Source organism: Puma concolor, chromosome D1 (assembly GCF_028749965.1).
Source record: "Puma concolor isolate L17-30 chromosome D1, mPumCon1.1.hap2, whole genome shotgun sequence".
Taxonomy (NCBI): Eukaryota; Metazoa; Chordata; class Mammalia; order Carnivora; family Felidae; genus Puma; species Puma concolor.
In genome coordinates this window covers 11,238,479-11,259,195 of record NC_141676.1, presented here as the reverse complement: position 1 = coordinate 11,259,195, position 20,717 = coordinate 11,238,479, and the positions used below count along the sequence as shown (strand labels likewise).

The 20,717-nt window shown below is 48.5% G+C and overlaps 2 protein-coding genes across 5 annotated transcripts in view; one reads left to right on the top strand and one right to left on the bottom strand.

The window, feature by feature from the left end:
• The window catches only part of STX3 (syntaxin 3), a 45,593-nt gene extending 32,380 nt beyond the window's left edge, over positions 1-13,213 (top strand). Inside the window, exons 6-11 of one of the 4 annotated variants that reach the window (XM_086677320.1) lie at positions 1,175-1,283; positions 2,343-2,416; positions 2,570-2,704; positions 4,632-4,742; positions 10,755-10,837; positions 11,345-13,213. In XM_086677320.1, the coding sequence (XP_086533446.1) occupies positions 1,175-1,283; positions 2,343-2,416; positions 2,570-2,704; positions 4,632-4,742; positions 10,755-10,832 (507 nt within the window). In that variant the 3' untranslated portion in view covers positions 10,833-10,837; positions 11,345-13,213. Of the gene's footprint in view, positions 1-1,174; positions 1,284-2,342; positions 2,417-2,569; positions 2,705-4,399; positions 4,511-4,631; positions 4,743-5,990; positions 6,105-8,344; positions 10,239-10,754; positions 10,838-11,344 lie in introns of those variants that run through there. The other 3 variants (XM_086677318.1, XM_025915698.2, XM_086677317.1) reach the window with 3 other exon arrangements.
• A 438-nt stretch (positions 13,214-13,651) lies between these two features.
• MRPL16 (mitochondrial ribosomal protein L16) lies at positions 13,652-18,537 on the bottom strand. The gene is made up of 4 exons (XM_025915607.2): positions 18,381-18,537; positions 17,963-18,028; positions 15,399-15,547; positions 13,652-14,355 (listed from the first exon to the last, which is right to left on the bottom strand). The coding sequence occupies exons 1-4, from the start codon at positions 18,436-18,438 to the stop codon at positions 13,870-13,872; spliced, it is 759 nt and encodes a 252-aa protein (XP_025771392.1). The 5' UTR covers positions 18,439-18,537; the 3' UTR covers positions 13,652-13,869.
• Between the last annotated feature and the right edge of the window lie 2,180 nt (positions 18,538-20,717).

The window sequence follows — 20,717 nt, the reverse complement described above, 5'->3', positions numbered from 1 at the left end:
GAGCCACCCAGGTGCCCCCTGAGGTCTTCTCTATAAAGATGGTCGGTCGTTAGTTGTCTAGTGTGGACTGAGGCTCTTTGGTGGTCATGAAGACACGATCCTTGTCCTTAAAGAACAGGCCTGATGTTCAGGTGGCCCAAGGAAGCTACCACCTAGGACCCAGCAGGAGGGCAGTGTGAGAACACAGTGAAATGGATGGTGCCCTCAGCGTCCTCAGAGCTTGGGGAGAATTGGGGGCAGCCAGAGGAGTTGGGCCTCGGATGGGCAAGAGTGGCGTGTGGACAGGCCCGGGGCGGGGGGGCGGAGTGAGGGGTGTGTTAGTATCAGTAGGGGTGGTGACGGTGGTGGGGCGGGGAGGAGGGGCTGGCATGGAGAGAACAGCCCGTCTGGAGAGAAAAGCTGGTTGTGGGCGAGTGGCTGCGGGGTTTTGATAGAGGATGTGGCTCTGTGGTCCAGAGGCCTCTGAATACCTACCTGCCTAGGGAACCTGGATATGATCATGTAGCCTGTGTGCATTTGCTTCAGCTTGTAGTCTCTTAGGAGATAGTCCGGGGACCTCCTGAAAGCTGGACCAGAGTGGGGATGGGGCGAGAGGCCAGTGGGTCTCTTGCTGGGCTTCTGCAGTGATTCTGGCCTGAATATGCGTGCCGGTAGTACACGTTTGCAAAGGGTACAAATACTGGTGATTTTGCAAAGGAGAAGCCAGTAGGCCTTGATGTGGACAGTTGGGCAAGGAATAAAAGTTACGGTAAAGATTTGAACGCAGACACCCAGTGCTGTGGAGCGAATGCTTTGAGCAGGAAGCGGGAGACGTTAGGGAGGTCAGGTTGGGTAAGAACTCAAGGATTTGGGCAGGTGTTGGATGCAGGAAGGGAGTCTGGCAGCTTTAGGAAGCAAGCCCGGGTGGCGGCAAGTCGTGTGGATGCAGGGCTGTCCCGTGGCCCCATGATTACCATGCGAGGTCAGCAGGGCAGGTGAACTGGAAGGGTCGGCGGACCCTTCCGATGGTGTGAGTGAGGAAAGCGGAACGTTGAGCCTTATACCTGCTCCTCTGATTCCAAATCCGGTGTTGCCAAGACAGCCACGCGGGGCTGGGCACGTGGGCTCTGCCGCCGTGGGGGCTCCCTGACCTTCAGCTCCTGGGGGCTTACCGCACTTGGCATGGTTCCCACAGCACTCCGTCCTGTCCCGGAAGTTTGTGGAGGTGATGACCAAATACAACGAGGCTCAGGTGGACTTCCGTGAACGCAGCAAAGGGCGAATCCAGCGGCAGCTCGAAATCAGTACGTGTTTGGCGCATGTCCTTTCACCTTTCCCTGCCACCTGGCTGTTCATCCCAAGTCGGGAGACCCCAGGGAGCGAGCGGCAGCACCCCTGCCAGTGGCTGCCCCCCTGCCCCGCCCCGTATTTTGCACTCAAGCCCAGGAGAGGCGTTGGGGCACTGGCGTCCCTGGGGCAGCGTCGTGGGTGGCACGGTGCTTGTCACGCTTGGTCCTCTGGCCCTTGTGGGCGCCAGCATTTATTCGTGGCGTCTCCTAGGGACTCATGATATCTTTTTGTTGTCTCTGTCTCTCTGTCTTTTTTAATGTTTATTTTTGAGAGAGAGAGCATGCGAGCACGAGTGGGGGAGGGGCAGGGAGAAAAGGAGAAAGAATCCGAAGCAGGCTCCATGCTGTCAGTGTAGAGCCTGATGTGGGGCTCAAACCCCCATACCGTTTGATCATGATCTGAGCCGAAATCAAGAGTCGGACGCTTAACGGACCGAGCCACCCAGGTGCCCCTCTTTTTGTCATCTCTTTGACAGCAAAGAACTTTATGAGATCAGAGTGTGGTGCCGGGCGCTGCGAGGAATAGACTGATCCCGACAGCCGTGCCCGTCAAGGACTCAGGGCGTTGCAGGGTGCCACCAGCTCTAAGTGGAGGAAGGGTGTGGACCAGGAAGGGGTCCGAGAAAAGCACATGTGTTTAGCGGGGGTGGCAGGTTGTCCAGCCTGGGGAGAGGGAACCCTTGGGAGTAGCAGTGTGGGGTCAGGTGCAGGAGGGAGGGCTTGTGGCCAGGGACCGGGTCCTGGGCCTCTGAGGCACAGCGAATGGGCCGGTCAGCTCTCTGAGCTAGGAAGGGCTGTGGTCAGATACGTGCTTTAGGAAGGTAATCGCCCATAATGCTAAGGCTGGACTGGATTAGGGGAGAAATCAGAAGCAAGACGATCAGGGGCTCCCGGGGGTGCGTTGTAAAGGCCACGGTCTTCAGAGTGAAGTCACCGCGTTCCTGGTTTTCAGGGAACTTTTGCAGTGGTGTGCTTTGGTCTCACATTTGACGCTCTACCTCTTTTGTGCTAAAGCCGGCAAAAAGACCACAGATGAGGAGTTGGAGGAGATGTTGGAGAGTGGGAACCCCGCCATCTTCACTTCTGGGGTGAGTGTCCAGGAGCTGGGGTGCATGCTCCTCTCGAGGGAGGCTGCCGTGGGGCTCCGTGTGGTTGGCAAGGGCAGGGTTGCAGGTGCAGGCGGGCGGGGGCCTCTGGCCAGGGCATGGGCTGACAGTAGGCCTTTGTGTGGCCCGTTGTAGATCATCGACTCTCAGATTTCGAAGCAAGCCCTCAGCGAGATCGAGGGGCGGCACAAGGACATCGTGAGGCTGGAGAGCAGCATCAAGGAGCTTCATGACATGTTCGTGGACATCGCCATGCTGGTGGAGAATCAGGTAACCGGGCAGCGGGCACCCCCGTGGGGCGAGGGAGGGAAGCTCAGGCACTCCTGAGAAGTGGGGGGACCAGAACACCGGCCGGGGTGCAGTGGGGGAGTCCTCGGGAATTTGCATGATGGAGGAACAGAATCCCAGTGTCCAGGCCAGGAACGCCCCCCCGAGTGCCCCGTCAGCCCCGTCACTCTTGCTGCTCCTTCGGCCTCACAGTCACTTAAACTTAGTAGGGGCCTTGATGCGGTCCAGCCTCAGCACCCCCTGTTTTCTCTTCTAACTGGAGATGTGGGTTCTTGGTGAGGGCGCCTTAGAACAGCCTCCGGGTACGAACTGTTTCACTGGTGACACTGAAGACAGGGTCAATCTGCCACCTCACAGTGAAAAGTTAGCTTTGCCAGAGGGTTTAATTTTTGTCCATTTTTGTGTCTTCTTTTGTATGTCCCCCCCCCACCCCCCCCATATTTTGGCACTTTTTGCTAAGGAACAAGAGCAGATAAGGGAATGAACAAAGCAACAGGAGAATAATGTTCGTAGGAAGACTTGGAACACTCATGGTCTGATGGTTTATTCTGTCCCTGGGTGTCCTTGCTCAGGCTGCCAGCCTGTCACACCTGCGTGTGGCGCTGGTTCCACGCATGATCAGGTGCCTACCGGTCCTGGCGACCACGGTGTCCAGATGCGCCGTGTTACCATGAACTTCCAGCTGCCCTGCCACCTGGAAGGGATGGAGGCCCGCGTCCTTTGTGGGAGGGCTGCAAAACGTAACTGAAGCCCGGGCACTGCTTGGCTGGTTTTCGAAGGCCGGTCCCTGCTCGGGGCCCAGGTGCCTTTCTTTCCTCCGCCCCCTCTGGCCTTTGAGACCATTCCTTAAGTGCGTCGTCCATCCCCACTCTTCTTTTTTCTCCCCTCGCGGCCTTGCTGAGGAATTGGTTTGACAGTCAAGTGATGGTGAGTGCCTTTCTGTGTTTACAGAGTGCCGTAAAGCAATGGGTCAGGTTGGGAAAGGTCTAGGTAGGTGAGGGGCGTTCCCATCCTAAGATGCCCAGAATTAATCCGAGTCACCGAACTTCCCTCTCGGGAAGTAACAGCTGAGAGATGGTTGGGAATCTCGCTCAGAGACCACTGTCCCTCCATAGCCACGTCGATCTAACATGTAACCAAATAGCTTAGGTAAACCCAATATCTGTCACTTAAGGGGCCCGGGAGTATCTCTTGGAGAAAGCAAACATTCCCACCTTGGATATTTACTGAGCAACTATTTTTTGCCAGCACTGTTCTGCAGCAGTAGTCAGCAAACTTGCCTCAGGCCAAATGAACTTGGCTCAGGTCTACATGACCAGCAAGAGGCCAGCATCCCAGTTATGCCCCAAAATACTCTCATTTTGGTTCCTCTCCTCACATGCTCAGTTAAAAACAAAATGGCGGGGGTGGGATCTGTGAGATCCATAGTTACCAGGCATCTAGATGGTGTACTACAGGTGTCCCACAGGTGTCCCGGGCAGCACCTGCTCCACAGGAGTCATTCAGAGTGTTGCTTGAATGAGTGACCACCACCAAGGACCGGAGACCCCTAGGTCTTCCCATGGGAAATGTGAATGTGTGTCCCACAGAAGGTTTCTGGATGCTTCCCTCCCCCACGTGAGCTAGGACTGTCCTGGGGTGGGTTTATGGGGCGTGACTCATGTCCGTTCTTCTCAGGGAGAGATGCTAGATAACATAGAGCTGAATGTCATGCACACAGTGGACCATGTGGAGAAGGCACGGGAAGAAACTAAAAGAGCCGTGAAGTACCAGGGTCAGGCCCGGAAGGTGAGACTGTCCCACTGCCTTCAGAGAAGAAAGTCCATTCTGCTCGCGGTCTCTCGCTCTTTCTCTCTTCTCTGTCCCTGTCTCTGTTTCTGCTGCCACCACCTCTTGCATCCGGGGAAAGGGAGCCATGATTGACCGTATCGAGAACAACATGGACCAGTCTGTGGGCTTTGTGGAACGGGCTGTGGCAGACACCAAAAAGGCTGTCAAGTATCAGAGTGAAGCTCGGAGGGTGAGCGCCTCAGTCCCCACCGGTCTGGCTTGCTTCTCCTCTCTCTGGTCCTCCGCACCCGCACCCGTGTCCTTGAGCCCGTGCCTTCCCTCTGTGTCCTGGCCTCCTCCCAACACCTACGTCAGCCTTTCCCTGAGAGTAGCTAGCTGCCCTTCTTCCCCCGGTGTTTCTTGCATGGATCTGGCTCACGTACTCTCTACCCAAGAACCCATACTTGGAGGCCGTTCTGTAGGGTGGACGCGTTGTCCCGGTGTGGCTGCTAGACTTCTCCTGTTCCTTTCAGATGTTACACTTGACTCCTCTGTTCTTCAGAAACCTGTTTGCCCTCTTCCACTCCATTAACCAAGCTCCACCCCCACCCCCTTCTCTCTGCCATGAACCCAGTGCTGTGCTGATCGCCATGTAACATTACCTCCTCTCTTATGGAGCACCTATTATTTCTACTTACACATGAAACAGCTGAGGGTCAGAGGTTAAATAGTTGGCTTCGGGCCACCTAGTAAGTACAGGAGTGGGATTCAAAGTCAGATTCCAGTCACGCTGTTCCCACCATACCAGTGCATTTCTCCCTCTTCCAGTGCCCCTGTTGCTTGAGGACTTCTCAGCTTCTCTGCCCGTTGTGGTAGCCATCTCTGGTAGCTTGTGCTTTGTAGGCTGTTCTTTTCTCTTTCTCCTGGGCTCTGACACTTTGGTTCTTCAGTTCTTTGATTTCCTTCCAACTTTACCTATTGCTTGTGCAAGGACTCAGGGAGCTGGGAAGTTATTTTACATGATGAATCCAGGCTGGCTCACAACAGGACTGTAATCACGCTTTCTGATCCCCAGTCACTGGATCAGGTCTGATGGGCAGGCATGTGCTTTAGGGGAAAGGCGGATGGAAGTTTGAAATTAAGTCTATTCAAAAACATACACTTCTTGAAAAGGAAAAACTGGTCACGTCATACCTTGGCCTATAGCTGCTTGGAGACAGTTGTTGTTGTTGTTGTTTTTATCTGTGCACATGTCCAAGACTGCAGTGTGAGCTGAGAGCAGCTCCATATTTCCATCTGCTGGCCTTGCCAGCCAGGAAGTAATTTCAGAAATATAAAATATCCTAATAGAAGGTCTTTATGTAGAGATGTAGCCTTCTTATTTGGATTGATAAGATGCTTTCAACGGAGAGGTGAGATGGGTTGGGTTTTGGATGGATTACTGTTTTGGGTTGTTTGTAATAATGCTTTGTTTTGTTTCTCTTATCCTTCTCTCCAGAAATTGATAATTATCATTGTGCTAGTAGTTGTGTTGCTGGGCATTTTAGCGTTGATTATTGGACTTTCCGTTGGGCTGAAATAACGGTGGCCTGAGTGGCTGCTGCACTGAAATGTAAGTAAATGGAAGGTTCTCGGGGACTCTGGATTGGCTCCCTCTTGAGAAAGTGGCCTGGGATTTCACTTGGCACCGCTTGCCCCTTGTGACTGTCCTTGGACGCACTGAGCTCTCTCAAACTTCCAATTGCCTGTGCATTCTTTTGTCTCCTTAAAATTCTGTTCTGGCGTTCTGGTCCCTGGGAAAAGTTCTCTTCTGGGCTGGGCTTCTGTTGGTTTCCTCTCCTGCGGATTCTGTCCCAGCTCTTTGTCTTACCACCTGTCCTGGCACATTCGAGCACCACATTTTCACTCCCTTTGCTCAGCAAGCATGCTCCTAATTGGGTGCCATCTGTGTCCTGGATCCAGGTTTTATCTTCTGAATTCTTGCTGACTCTCATGGATGTTGGGCTTTGCTTTCCATATGCTTTTCAGTGTAAACAAAGCCTTGGAATGGGGTTTGGGGCAGCGGGGTTTTGTCTGACTGACCAGTTGGATCTTGAATGATATAGCGGTTAACATTTCTGAGTGTTGAGTTGTGCCAGACCATGTATTGAACACCTTACACACACATCCTTGAATCCACATAACATCCTCCTGACGTAGGTACTATCGTTACCCATTATTTTATGGACAAAGACACTCAGGCTTGAAGAGATATGAAGTGCCAGGGCCAGGTGTGAACACACAGCTGACGATGGGCCTGGGGGGAGGTTCTCTATGGCATCTTCGCTTCATTTGTAAAACCAGGTATCCATTCTTCGTCATCTTCAAAGTCCAGAGAGCCTTGGAGGATAGTTAGTCTAAAGTCTAGGACATTAATTTCTTTAAAGTCTGGTAGAAAGAATAGAACTGACCACTGCATCAGGGCTTCATGTCCATAGTGGCCATATAACAACAATGATCTCGTGGTTGGGACTGTTAACACTTCTGTGACTTCTTAAATATTACTTTTCTGAATAAAATGTAGGGTGTATTGTTAAAAACAAACAAACAAACAAACCCTATAAAACAGAAAAGGTGAACAGAATGAACTTTTAGTGTTATTGCTCATAGCCTTCTGGCACGTACACGTTCAGACGTGGTTTCGCACAGCTTAGACCATATTATCTCTGGTTTTAGATCCAGTTAAAAAATCGTATGCCTCATTCCGCATCACTGAGATCTCTCCGCAAATCTAATTTTCAACACAAGATTGTGAATACACTCTCAATTTGTTATTATTTCCCCAAAGTTGGAGGTTTGTTATTACTATTTAGCGACAACTAACAGTATGACAAACCTCTATTTCTCTCATTTCTATTTTCTCTTTGATGAATTCAGAGAAGTTGGGTTGCTGAGGTACTAGATACCAATCTTTTAAATACCTGACACGTACCTCCATGTTGGCACCCAGAGCCGACCCTCTTCTTTATTTTGGCTTCGGTGGGTCTCAAAGGGGTCTTGAGACCCCTTGTGAGGTGTGACCACAGGATCTTGAAGAGAGATGGTTATAGCACTAAACATCAACTTCATCTTGAGAACGTAAATGAATCCTTTTTAAAGGGGGAGACTAGTTCACGTATTGTGTTTAGTTGACTTATCTGCATTGCTGAGCAGTGTCGGGTTGCTTATTGTAGCGTATTCCATAAAGTCGGGACTGGCTGCTGCTTAGGTCTGGACACCCTCCCCCCATCCATGTGGCCTGAAGACAAGAGGTCTCTAGGCAGGAGGGAGGGAAGACAGCCTATGTTTATATTCCCCAACTGTGTGCCAGGTACTGTTCTAGGATAGTAACATTATCCCCATTTTCAGATGGGAAACTCTGAAGCTCAGAGAAGTTAGGAAACTCACCCAAGCCTACCCAGCTCTTCAGATGGAACAGCCACGATGACCCCTGAATTTCTCTTTGTTCTTTTCACTGTGTAAGACAAGTGGGGAGTAGGGGAGTAATGGAGAAGAAGATTCAAGTTCTGGAACTTGTATCTGAAAGGTGCTAATGAGGGCCCTGTAGATAGAACAGGTGTTTTCATGGAGTGACTTGGCCTCCCTCTGGCAAGTCCTTTGATGGGAATGTGACAGCCTGTGTGAAAGATTATAAAAGGCCCAGAGGTTTATTTTTCCCTTGCATAATACGGCTTTTTGATTCTTTTACAATAGGAGATTTAGTCCCAGGTCCCGTCTCAGCGGTTTGTCTACCGGATTTCTCAGGTTTCGTGTTGACTTCACCATTGCCCTCCTTTTTGCAGTTTTGTCTGATTTTTCGTCTCCACCTTCTAGGTTTGTGACCGAGTCTTAATGTTGCTCTCCACCATCATCCTGTGCACTGATCAGCTCCTCCTCCTTCCCCTGCCTCTCTTAGAACCCGATTTCACTCCAGCCTGGTGTGGCCACCCTTGTCTTCAGACGGGAATGGAGTTTGAATGGCCTTCCTGAGAGAGTGGGACCTGTCCCCTTGTCTCCTTGTAACCATCCTTGGACCTGACCCAGCAAACAGTTTAGCCCGGATGAAGCTAATCTACCTGATGCGACCCTGAGTTCTCCTCAAAACCTTCTCCTGCCCCAACTCTGAAGTGCCTTCTCTCCTGGACTGTGCAAACCACCCCAGCTTCTCTTTCTTTCCTCTGAATGTGTCAAATTATGCCTTGCACCTTGGAAAACCTATTCAAAACCTTCTCAAGGTGCTGTATTTTCTACCTCATGGAGTATTCTCCCAGAAATTGCAGTGTATTTTTTTAGGGGGGCATTTTTAACAAAGCAAAGGGATTCTTCCAAGTGTGGCAACAATAAGACTTGACTTGAGCCTTCCACTTGGCAGGATCTCAGTCCTTACAATTTCTTGTCCCCACATCTTGAAAATATGAGGAACTGGCAGATGTCATTTTGGTCTTAGAAGCTGACTTATTTGAAATTCAATCTTAAATTAAGCTCTTAGTATGTTCAGCTTGGTGACCAACTTCAATCTTTATGTCGTAATCTCTCGTGTTTACTCAAGGGGGCACCATGATGATCCTAGATGATCCACGATGAGGTTACCATTTGTAAAGGTTAAGGGTATGGGATATTTGTTTCCCATATCGAACTCTTGGAAACTGGCTGTTCTCCATTGGAGTGAAGCTTTGTGAAGCCATTGCCTTGAGGCCAGAAATAACCAGGCACTTAAAATTGGGCCAGGGACAGGTGCTTGAGTCTCAGGCTCTGGAAATGATCAAGACTGGTGCGAATATACAGTCACTCATTTCATGTATTCCAGATGTATTTTTATAACCATGTGTGTGAGATATATATATATATATACATATATGCCCATGTCTCTCAGGAAGTAGGAAACTAGAAATGGAGGATATTATAACCTCAAAAAAAAAAAAAATAACCTTGAGCTAGGCTAAAAATTAGGTAAGAGACATTTGCTTATCTGCAAATGAATCAGAGTAGAAATATCTTCCCGTGTCATTTAGAAACCTTGTTTTATGGATGAGTACTGGGACGATCATGGATCTCTGGGGTAGGGACTAAGTTGACCCCGTTAAGTTATTCTGCTTAGCAGACAGAAGGTGTGACAAGTTTTGGTACCTCTTCCCACCAGTGCATTGATGAGGCTTGTCCTGAGAATATCCCATAGCAATCTGAGATCATTCATGTGGCCTTTGGATGATCCTGTTGTCAGGGCTGAGTCAGCTGGGGGAGATCAGGGACTACCGAGTAATTCGTCCACTACCAGGTTGACAAGCTTGACAGGTTCTTGGTCTCCCCCAGTTCTTGTCATGGAGGGAAGCAACAGCCAGGTAATTTTCTAGTGATGGTGCCCCTTAGATTCCCAGTCCCTGCCAGTCTCCCTGATTTATATTTCAGCCTTGACTTTCTAGGATAGGGAGAGCACCCTAATGCAGGCACAGCCCCTTGGCTTCCTCTGCAAAGGCTACTTACTCCGTCATTGCCCAGCACTCAGACAGAGCCAAGGGGATGCCCTCTTGCCCGTGGCTATGAAGTCGAACAGCGGACTGGCTCCAGCAACTAGGGCAGACAAGCTCTAATCACAGGCCTTTGTTGAGGCCTGGGGCTTAGTTTAATACAAGTGAAGGGGTTTTTTGTTGTTGTTGTATTTTTTTTTTAATGTAAAGTTGATTATTTTATTGATAATTTAAAAATAAATGACTTTATATTGATTGTGAAACAGTTCTGCCTCTCTTTCCCTGCAAAACAGTGGCCGGATGCCACCACGTGGTGGTTTTGGTTTAGGCTTTGGAAAGGGGTTAAAATCTTTTTCAACCATGTGCTGGACCAGATGGACCAAAAGTCCCAGATTTTGAAGATGGTGTACCTCTCAAAGAATGAAATGTAACTGTATTTGAGTTTCAGATTTAAGCTGCTCCCTGCCCACCATAATTTGGTTCACTCGTCATGAGTATCTGGCTCCAGGAGACAGGAGAACTCTGGTGCGACGGGATGGGATCTAGAAGGCAGAGACATACCAAACATCCCTGGAGATTGCTGTTGATCTAATTTTGAATCTGTCCCCGAAAGCAATGCTTCTGTTAACACCCTGGGTTCTAGAAGCCAGATCCATCTTCCTTTCCCTTCTCATCCTCCACCGTGCCCGGATCCGCTTTTGTCTCCCTTCTTTTGTGGCTGTGTCTGCACGTGGATGCTGTTGCTCACATGCTTTTTCTTTCCTTGTGTGGACGAGCAGAAGAAGATCATGATCATGATCTGCTGTATCATCCTTGCGATCATCTTAGCTTCTACCATTGGGGGCATATTTGCCTGAACAAGGTGAGCCATCTGTGGGGAGGGTCAGACCTACTCTCCCTTACTTGAAACTCTGGTGTCCTCGGGGTTTTGTCATTTGTCACCAGGTGCCCCAAATCTGGGTGGGATGAGGTGCTGAACTAGATAAAGGCTGGAGAAAACTCAGGAAAGAAATGCTTTGTAAGGAGAAAAATGGGTGAATAATGGGTTGGCAGTAGATGGGGAGACAGAAGGTGGCAAGCTGTTCCAAACCGGGTCTGGTAGCAGAACGAACGCTCTGTTCAGGATGCTTCGTAGAAGGATGTTGCTTCCCTGCAGCGGTTTGGGCTGTGGTGTCTGGGAAAGGCTGGAGGAGAGTTAGTTCTTGCATTAAAAGCACCCCGAACTCTTTAGAAGAGAGCCAGCCAGTAAACCCCGAGTAACAAGTTAGTGCAGACTCGCTGAGGAAGGACTTGGTGATCCTGGCTTCTAGCATCCTGTTGTGTATAATCTGTGAATTTCTTCCCCCTCCGTTTCTGTTGTCTCCTTCAGTCCTCACCGATGGAGCCTCAGCCGGAGTTTCTAATCCTTCTTCCACCTCTGTGGTGCCATCACCTCTCCACTGCAGATTCCTCACAGCTACCCCTCTTTCCATGATGAGACCTATGACACAGGGCGTCATCCAACCACCCATTACACGTTAGCAAAGCTAGACTTCAGACAGTACGGAGCTGGGAGGGAGGGGCGGGCAGGGCTGGAGGAACAGGGAGCACAGCGGCGGACAGCTGGTTAGGCAAGGGCTGTGGGGCTGAGAACAGGTGCCTGTTCGGGAAATAGAACAGCCAGTGCTGCAGAGGCAGAAAATGGTGCACTCCCCGCTCATCAGGATCTCATTTTCTCTTTGATCAACACCAGGCCCCTCAGGTTCTTCTAGGCCTCACCTTTGACCAACCTGCGTCTACTTCCTTCTTCAGGGTCTAATCGTCTAAAGTGAAGGTTGTCTAACCATAGGCGCCATTCGGGTCTTGCTCACGGCAGCGTCCCCAGTGCTTAGCACAGTGCCTGCCACTTACAGATGTTCAAGTATCAGTTGACTTAATTACCTGTAATTAAGCTCTGATTTCAGCTCATGGATGAGTCCTTGGGTCTTACTCTGAAACCTTTTAAGGCATCAGTGGTAAACGGGTTATGTATCAGATGCTGTGTGCACATGCCTGGAAATGGGCTGATCCACACTTCTGCACAACAGGCCTCCTATTTCGGTGACATATAAAGTCCTTTCATATGGGTGGTGATGGAGTTCCACGGACAGTCTCTTATTCTGCGAAGATCGGCTGGCCCCAGGATTGGGGTTCAGGAACTCAAGGTGGACCCCAAACAAACAAACAAAGGGTTTATACTATGAACTCCCGACAATCAGCACCGTGTTCTGTGAACGGTAACAGAGATGACGTGTCAGGTCAGAAAGGTGACAGCAGCCTACCACTTGCATTATTTATATGCTCTGTGTTGCTAGCTAAAACGGATTTAGTCGGCCAGCAATGTGTGTATAAAATTGTCCCAAACACTGGTCCCAATTCAAGGTTTAGATGTGTTCTCTAATGCAATTTAGTACCAGTAAAACCTTGGACTGCAAGAAACTTGTTCTGTGTTCCACAAGATGAGCAAACATTTCTAATAAATTTTAACTTGATAAACGAGCGACGTCTTGTGATAGGAGTAGTACATGATGCCGAACATCACATGATCCCAACTGAGCCAGTGGCTCTGGAAATTCGCTTTGATACAGCTTTGGCTTATAAGCATGTTTCTGGGATGAATTATGCTCGCAAACCAAGGTTTTACTGTAATTACAAGAGGCTCACTAAAAATACATTAAAAACCACAGTGTTCAACTCGAGAACCATGTAACTATTTAGATATATTTGTAACTTTGACAGTAAATTATTTTCTTTGCTGGAGATCTTAACGTTTTAAGAAGGTGGGATTAAAAACTGACAATTTAAGTCAGTGTGCTGTTTTCTACCCACTTTCCAAAGCACATGGTTTACCATTTATATCTATTTGTAGTTCTTTTAGTTTGAACAGGGGTTAGAAAACTGCCGGCTAGCTCTGAAAACTAGATGAATCTTGTTAAGGACAGACAGGGAGGTGGCAACATGGGGATTTAACACACGGGGCCCTTATTCATCCAGCATATTTGAGTGCTGTGTGGCACGTGCACTGTACTAGAACCTACAGGGACACAACACTGGCCCTCAGAGAACTTTAGACCTAGAAAGGCCAACTTCAACTTCTATTAGTTCTTGTGTTAAAAGGCAAAGGTTACGTTCCTTATCTTATTGTCCAACATCTCCCTTTGCCTTCCAGGATTGAGAGATGGGTAGCTGGGCATAAATAAATATCTGTTCAATCAAACAATGTGTGTCCCACTGTTTCTTTCTTTGATTTTCCAAAAATGTTTCTAACTAGTAAATATCATAGCAACTTGCTCCTGAAGCGTGTACATGTAACAGGTAGTACAGAATTCCCCACTGTCTGAAAGTAGAGCGTTCCTAAGCTGAAAAAATGTACAGCCAAGTAATTACCATTTTGTGAGAGTGAAAATCCTCTTCGGATTTCTTCCAGTTTGAGAAAAAACAGTTACTAATGAAGGTCTTTGGTAAAAGCGAAGCGATATGAAGCAAACTTTCAGACGGCAGGGAAACCCATATAGATACTAAGTCCAACTTATAACGGAGGTGGGAGATGGAAGGATGTTTCAGCCCTGAAGACATTCATCTTACAGCTGGGGAGAACCAGACCCCCTAACAGGCCAGCCTCTTGACCACTTAAGGATTAGGAGTGACCATTGAGAAGTTATTGCCTGAGATGATCCTCAAACTTTATTTGATGTAAATACAACACACTTAAAAAAATCAGCAGATAGTGTACAATCTTTCAGAACTCATTTACTCATACACTGCTCCTCAGTTAGATATCAGAGCTACCTGAAGACTTGGAGGGTAGGCTGATGGGAATAAAAGTGTAGATTCTTTCTCTCAGCAGCCTTTGTACACTTAGTTCTCCCACTCTCACTACACACGTTCAGGCATATAGAACTTGCCCCAGTACCGTCCCTTCTGGGCCAAGTCATACGGGCTCAGGACTTTGCGTATCCCCAGCATGTTGGCAGTGGCTATGCGCTCAAAGGTCCAGGGGTTTTGGTTGTTCTGTTCCCTTTCCTCTTGATCTTTCCGCATCTTCTCTAGAGTCTCACGGCTCACGGCCTTTGCTGGGAACGGCAACTTGTGGGCCACCTGGTCGAGGAAACCTTGTACCTCTTTGAATTCACAACGCCCACCCATCTCTACTATGAGACGGCCAGCCTTCACAGGAGTCACGTAGTGATCAATGGCACCTTTGCCTCCCCCCATGCGCTGTCCCATACCCTTGCGGGTGATGGGCTTAAAAGGGGCTGGTACTCTCCATAATGCAAACATGTTCTTGGGGTCCAGAGAGCGGTTGATTGTCAGGCGCATCATTTCAAAATGGCCCCAGTGGAGGTAACCACCACCCAGTGCCTAAAAGTAGATGAAACAATTAGAAACATGTGGGGACTTAGCTATCTTTTATGGGCTCTTTCATAATAACTGCGGCTTCAATGATATAAAGATAGAAATAGAAGTTCTAGTAAGAACCATGGAGGAAAAGCCTAGGGTACAGTAATAAATGAGAACAAGGGTGGACCCATTTCAGTGGATAACCAGGGAAGGCCTCTTTGAGGAGATGACACTTAAAGCTGAGGCCAGAATGGTAGGAAGTGGCCAAAGGAAAACAGACAATAGTTACAGGCAGAGGAATGGGGTATGTGAAGGCCCTGACACAGTAAGGGGCTTGGGGAGTTGGAGCAGAAACCAGAGTGACTGGAGCAGACTAAGGGACAGGGCTTGGGCATGAGGTTCTGAGAGGCTGGCGGGGCTGCTCATGCAGGCTGTGGGAAGGACCGTAAAATACTGCTCTGGCTGCCTGATGGGAAATCAGTCCTAGTTCACACCCATTTGTGCAGCTTCTGACATCAAGTCTTCATGGGAGCTACCTGAGTAAGGAAACAGTTGTCCCACATCCTAAGTCATGGGTAGTTTTATTTCTAGCAGAGGTCTGAGAAGATTTCACAGTATGATTATAGGGGCCAAATAGGTAGCCTCTTCCTTTTCCTGCTTTTACACTATCCGCACTCTACACGAAAAAAAAAAAGAGAACTCAAATGTTTACTGGGTAGCGCACATCATTTTAAAGAGCAAACGGTGGAGGCGCCTGGGTGGCTCAGTCGGTTAAGCGTCCAACTTTGGCTTAGGTCATGATCTGATCTCACGGTTTGTGAGTTCAAGCCCTGCGTCGGGCTCTGTACTGACAGGGCCTGGAGCCCGCTTCAGATTCTGTCTTTCTCTCCACCTCCCCCACTTGTGCTCTGTCTGTGTCTCTCTCTCAAAAATAAACATAAAATAAAGAGCAAATGGTGGCAGTTCTAATAAAACCTGTGGAGGAAGAGAACAACTCCAAGAGCACAAGATTATGCTAATCCCTGACTTCCATCCTATAGCCACTTGACACTGAACTCACTTACCAAGATTGCGAAACTGCCTTCTGTGAACTCGGTGGCTTCAGTAGAAGGTCCCCGTATGTCACTCAAGTTCTTGGGTTCCCTTCTGACTTTTGGCACAAGTGGAACCCTCTCAACAAATCTAAGCTTGGGCTTTTCAGGAATGGAAACATCTAAAAAGAGCACAACCAAGAATAAATACAACAACACATTTCGAAGGATCCATTTTCTTCCTAGAAAGATTTATAACAATCAAGTGAAAGTCGTGAAGTTACCACTGAAAAGTAATTCCAGAAGCATATTGGGTTTTTCCTGCCAATGTTTTTTTTTTCCAGTGTCAACTGGAATCTTTTGGTTATGACAAGACTTAACGGAGACGCTTCTGAACCTTTGAAGATGCGCAGTTTTAACCTTCAAACGAAATGCACTCTCTGCCTGAAACTAGAAGAGAGACCACTGGGAAGGTACAGAGATTAAGAATGTCACAGAGTTAAGACTGGCTAACTTTTTTTTAATGTTTCCAAGGGCTAGACACGGAGTAGAATGCCTCATGTGCACTATCTCATTTAATCTTTAAAGCGATTTTATAGCTTAGGAATTTCTTAGGGCTTCCCTTTTTAAAAAGTTTGAACATTTTCAAGTTTAACACACATAATCAAAGGGCCAAATAAAAAGCGTACAGCTCAGTGAATTATCACAAAATGACTGCATAGACACACCCACATTAACACACCCAGATCACGGAACAGAACATTAGGCGGGTACTATTTTATTTTGTTTTTTTTAAATTTTTTTTTCAACGTTTATTTATTTTTGGGATAGAGAGAGACAGAGCATGAACGGGGGAGGGGCAGAGAGAGAGGGAGACACAGAACCGGAAACAGGCTCCAGGCTCCGAGCCATCAGCCCAGAGCCCGACGCGGGGCTCGAACTCACGGACCGCGAGATCGCGACCTGGCTGAAGTCGGGACGCTCAACCGACTGCGCCACCCAGGCGCCCCTAGGCGGGTACTATTTTAAAGCTCCGTTTGATAAAAGGGGAATGTGAGGCCTAGAGACATTTTGTAATTTGTTCTAGGCCATTCAGTGAAAACAGCAAAGTCAGACCGTATGACTTTTTTTTTTCCTTCAAAATACTACATGGCCTCTCTGGATGTTAATGGGGGTAGTGGAAAGAATATTTACTACAATGAATATGAAAATATCTAAATTCTCCTCTGCCACATTTTTTTTTTTTTTTTGTAATTTTGTAAAAAGTTTATTTATTTTGAGAGAGAGACAGAGACAGTGTGAGCAGGGGAGGGGCAGAGAGAGACTCCCAAGCAGGCTCCACGCTGTCAGCATAGAGCCCAATGTGCGGCTTGAACTCACGAAATCACGCTATCAAGACCTGAGTGGAAACCAAGAGTCGGACACTTAACCGACTAAGCCACCCAGGCACCCCTCTGCCATGTTCTTGTTAAGAAACCTGCAACCCAGGAATCCTTTGATCTGTGCTCTATTTCTACAGGGCTTTTCACGCTGACACCCGTATGCTGCGTACAATGGCCAACAGCTTGCAGCACTGAAGGCAGGTGGACTGAAATGCAGGCCAGACGCGCTGCATCCTTCTTTCCTATCAAACGTTCTGACAAGTTGGGAGTAAAAAAATTATAACTTTTAAGTCATTTAAAACAGGTCTATAGTAAAACAAGCATGGCTTTGCCATGGAGTCAAACACAAAACAGGGGCCTTCAAGGAAATACCAAATTATTAATGGGTTATTTAGGGTTACAGAAACTGCCCGTCCTCCTCCAGTTTCTACAAGCAGCTACAGAGGAATTTAGTGATGCTTTCTCTCACCTACAAGTCCATATGTACTTCCAGAGCACAGATCGTTTAACAATTACGTGCAGAAGCCAAAGCCCTCAGAGGTCAAGGATGCTTTTTTTTTTTTTTGAGATTTCCAATATATTAGCGATATGGTAAATTAGGGACACCTGGGTGGCTCAGTCGGTTAAGTATTGACTCTTGATTTCAGCTCAGGTCATGATCTCACTGTTTGTGAGTTCGAGCCTGCATCCGGCTCTGTGGTGACAGCGTGGAGCCTGCTTGGGATCCTCTCTCTGCCCCTCGCTGGTGCACGCTCTCTCTCAAAATACATAAATAAACTTTAAAAGAAAAATAAAAGATATGGTCAATTAAATTTACAATTGAGGTTTTTCTTAACGTTTGTATTTAAAAAACCAATGCTTTTCACATATGTTGTTATATGACCGCATATATGTGACATCCTTTAGAGAGAACATCAAAAGTTCAAATTTGATGCCAATCAGCCATGGCTGAGGGTGAACCATGCGCCCCAGTTGGTAGGCCATACGGGACCCATCCCATGACACATCTGCTCCAGAAAAGCAGGGACCTTTGTGGGTCTCTCTCGTTTTCTGATGTATCCCCAGTGTTCAGAACACTTGGCATACAGTAAGCCCTCGATACAAGTTTACTGCGCGAGTGAATGGAGATAGGAAGTACAAGAACCCTCCTACGTCTTCACCTACCCTCTTCTAGGGTCCATCAGAGAAAAACACGAAACTGACACAAGCTCTCACCCTCAAAAGCCGGCACCGGGAGCAAAGTCTTCAGGCCAGCACTGGCGGGCGGGGCGACCCAGGAATCTACAAAGACAAATCAAATTAAAAGATGAAAGCGACAAGACCTGGGCCCGGCACAACCTGGACCGGTCACTCCTAACGGAGTGCCCTGATAGTGGGCCGCGGGTTCCACTACGTGGGCTCACAGGCTCAGGGCTCCCCAAAGAAGCCCGCTAGCAGGGGTCTCCGGGAGCCGACCCCCCACCCCCGCCCCAGGTGGCCGCCGCTCTTCGCCACGAGTCCCCGCGGCGGGGGAGCGCGGCCCCTATCCAGCGCTTCGGTAACCGTCGGCAGAGCCTTCCCGGAGCTGGCGAGGTGCCGCACTGGCGCTGGGGAGGAAGGGGACGTCTTCTGAGTGACCGAGGGGCCTCCTGACCTGACAGTAGCTGCGTTCGCAGGAGCGGCGCCCCCGCGCGAGCCAGCACCCGCCACATGGCCACGCGCACCCGGCCGCGCCGGGCTCCCCGCGGCGATCTCGGCGACTCCCGGGACACGGCCGGCCCGGAAATCGCCTTCGCATCTGTCCACTCTGCAGAGAGTCCCGGCGGAAGCGGAAGAAACCGGGCCGCGAGGTTTAGGTTCCGCGCGGGCGTCCGCTAGCCACGCCCCGAACCCCCGGCGCCTTCTGGGAGTCTCCTTACAATCCGAGGTCTTTCGTGGGGTGCGGGCGGCGGCGTCCGGCTTCCCGGGCCGAGTGTCGCGCTGAGAAAGCTTGGCTTCACACACCCGGTTGCGCCTCCCAGCTCACTGCATTAAGCCCCTTGTGTGGGGGGGCCGCTCAGAGGCATTAGGAAAACACCACTGATCATTCCCCGTGGCCTGAGCTTTTAGCGGGCGCTTGCAGTGTGTCGCGTTCAGTACCTCATCACTGCGCGGAGTCCTCCCAACGAGTCCATGAGATAAGGAAGGCGTGACACCCATTTGCAGATTCCATCCTGAGGGTCGTGGGGTTTAATTTGCCCCGGTCACACAGCAGGAAAACTACAATCAGAATTGGAGTCTGTGTGACTCCAGGGACCCCAGTGACGGGACAATATCAAAACTTGATTATCAAGTTAAAATAACGCGTAAGTATTCTGGAAGGATGTTGGGCAAAATCATTTTTATGGGTCTGAAGCTTTTTGATATTTAGAATGAGAAAGGATCTTTCCCCAAGCTTAGGGCACAAATAGGATTAACAAATTGAGACTGATGTCTGTTGTATTTAAATCATGCTAAATCTGCGTATGGTCTTTCCCCAAGGATTATTTTCATAAATGGCAACAAATAAAACCTGGAACGCTTCCAAAGCTACTGGGAGAACTTTCTGTGTCCACCGTCTTAGGCACTTCTTGATTATCTGCACACTGAAGCTGTCTCAAAAGAGTTAGTGGACTTTATTACAGCCAACCATTTCTGTCCTTTAAGAGCAGCTCTAAAAGCTTTTTACTGACCCCCACTCCCAAGCCAGTGTCAGATTCTAGGCATCTCTTGCCTGCTCCCCTCCACCAAAAGTGGGAGATCCGAATGTGCTCACGCGTTTAAAAATCTCAAGCTGGGGGGCGCCTGGGTGGCGGAGTCGGTTAAGCGTCCGACTTCAGCCAGGTCACGATCTCGCGGTCCGTGAGTTCGAGCCCCGCGTCAGGCTCTGGGCTGATGGCCCGGAGCCCGGAGCCTGGAGCCTGCTTCCGATTCTGTGTCTCCCTCTCTCTCTGCCCCTCCCCCGTTCATGCTCTGTCTCTCTCTATCCCAAAAATAAATAAACGTTGAAAAGAAAAAATTTTAAAAATCTCAAGCTGGATATTGTGTAATTTTGCTTTGGATGGAGAATAAAGTGTCAGTACAATCCCTCTTTGGTCTCGAAGTCTTTTGGTGGCCCTCCAGCTTCCACCTCGTTATTGATTTTAAAAGAACTAAACAGTAGGGGCACCTGCGTGGCTCAGTTGGTTAAGCGTCCCACTTCCGCTCAGATCGTGATCTCACGGTTTGTGGGTTCGAGCCCCATATCGGGCTCTGTGCTGACAGCTCAGAGCCTGGAGCCTGCTTCGGATTCTGTCTCCCTCTCTCTCTGCTCCTCCCCCACTCATGCTCTGTCTCTCTCTCAAAAATAAATAAACATTAAAAAAATTAAAAAAAAAAACTAAAAAGTAAGCTCAAAGTTTTACCTTTAAATAGTAACTATTATAAGTGATGTCTATTTTTCTCTGCAAGAGTTGTGCCAGGTACAATAGAGGATACAAAGAAAAACCAGTGATCCATTTCTTTAGGAATTTATATTTATGTAGGGACAATATGATGAGCATATAATAATGTTGAGGTATCACAAAAGAAGTATGAATAAAGCATTGTGGAAATGGGAGGAGGGATGTGAGGTCTTCTTTGATCCCTAAAAAATTTTCTGTCCTGCCATTTCTCACAGCTCTTTATTTACACTGTTCTGATAATTCTATGGTATTTATTTGTAGGAAACTGATGTTCCAGGATGCAATGATTTGCCACACAGCTAGGATGATGCAAAGTAGGGGTAAAAACCTTGATGTTCTTTTACTGGAATGGGTTTGTTAAAATCTCCCAAAAGTTAGTCTTCAGACCAGCTGCATCAGATGTCCCTGAGACCTTTGTATAAATGTAAGTATCTGGTCCCTACTTAACTAAGTCAGAAACTCTGAAGGTGGGGTTCAAGAATTCCTATTGTGAACTAAACCCTCACGGGTGATTCTAATGCCTAAGCAAG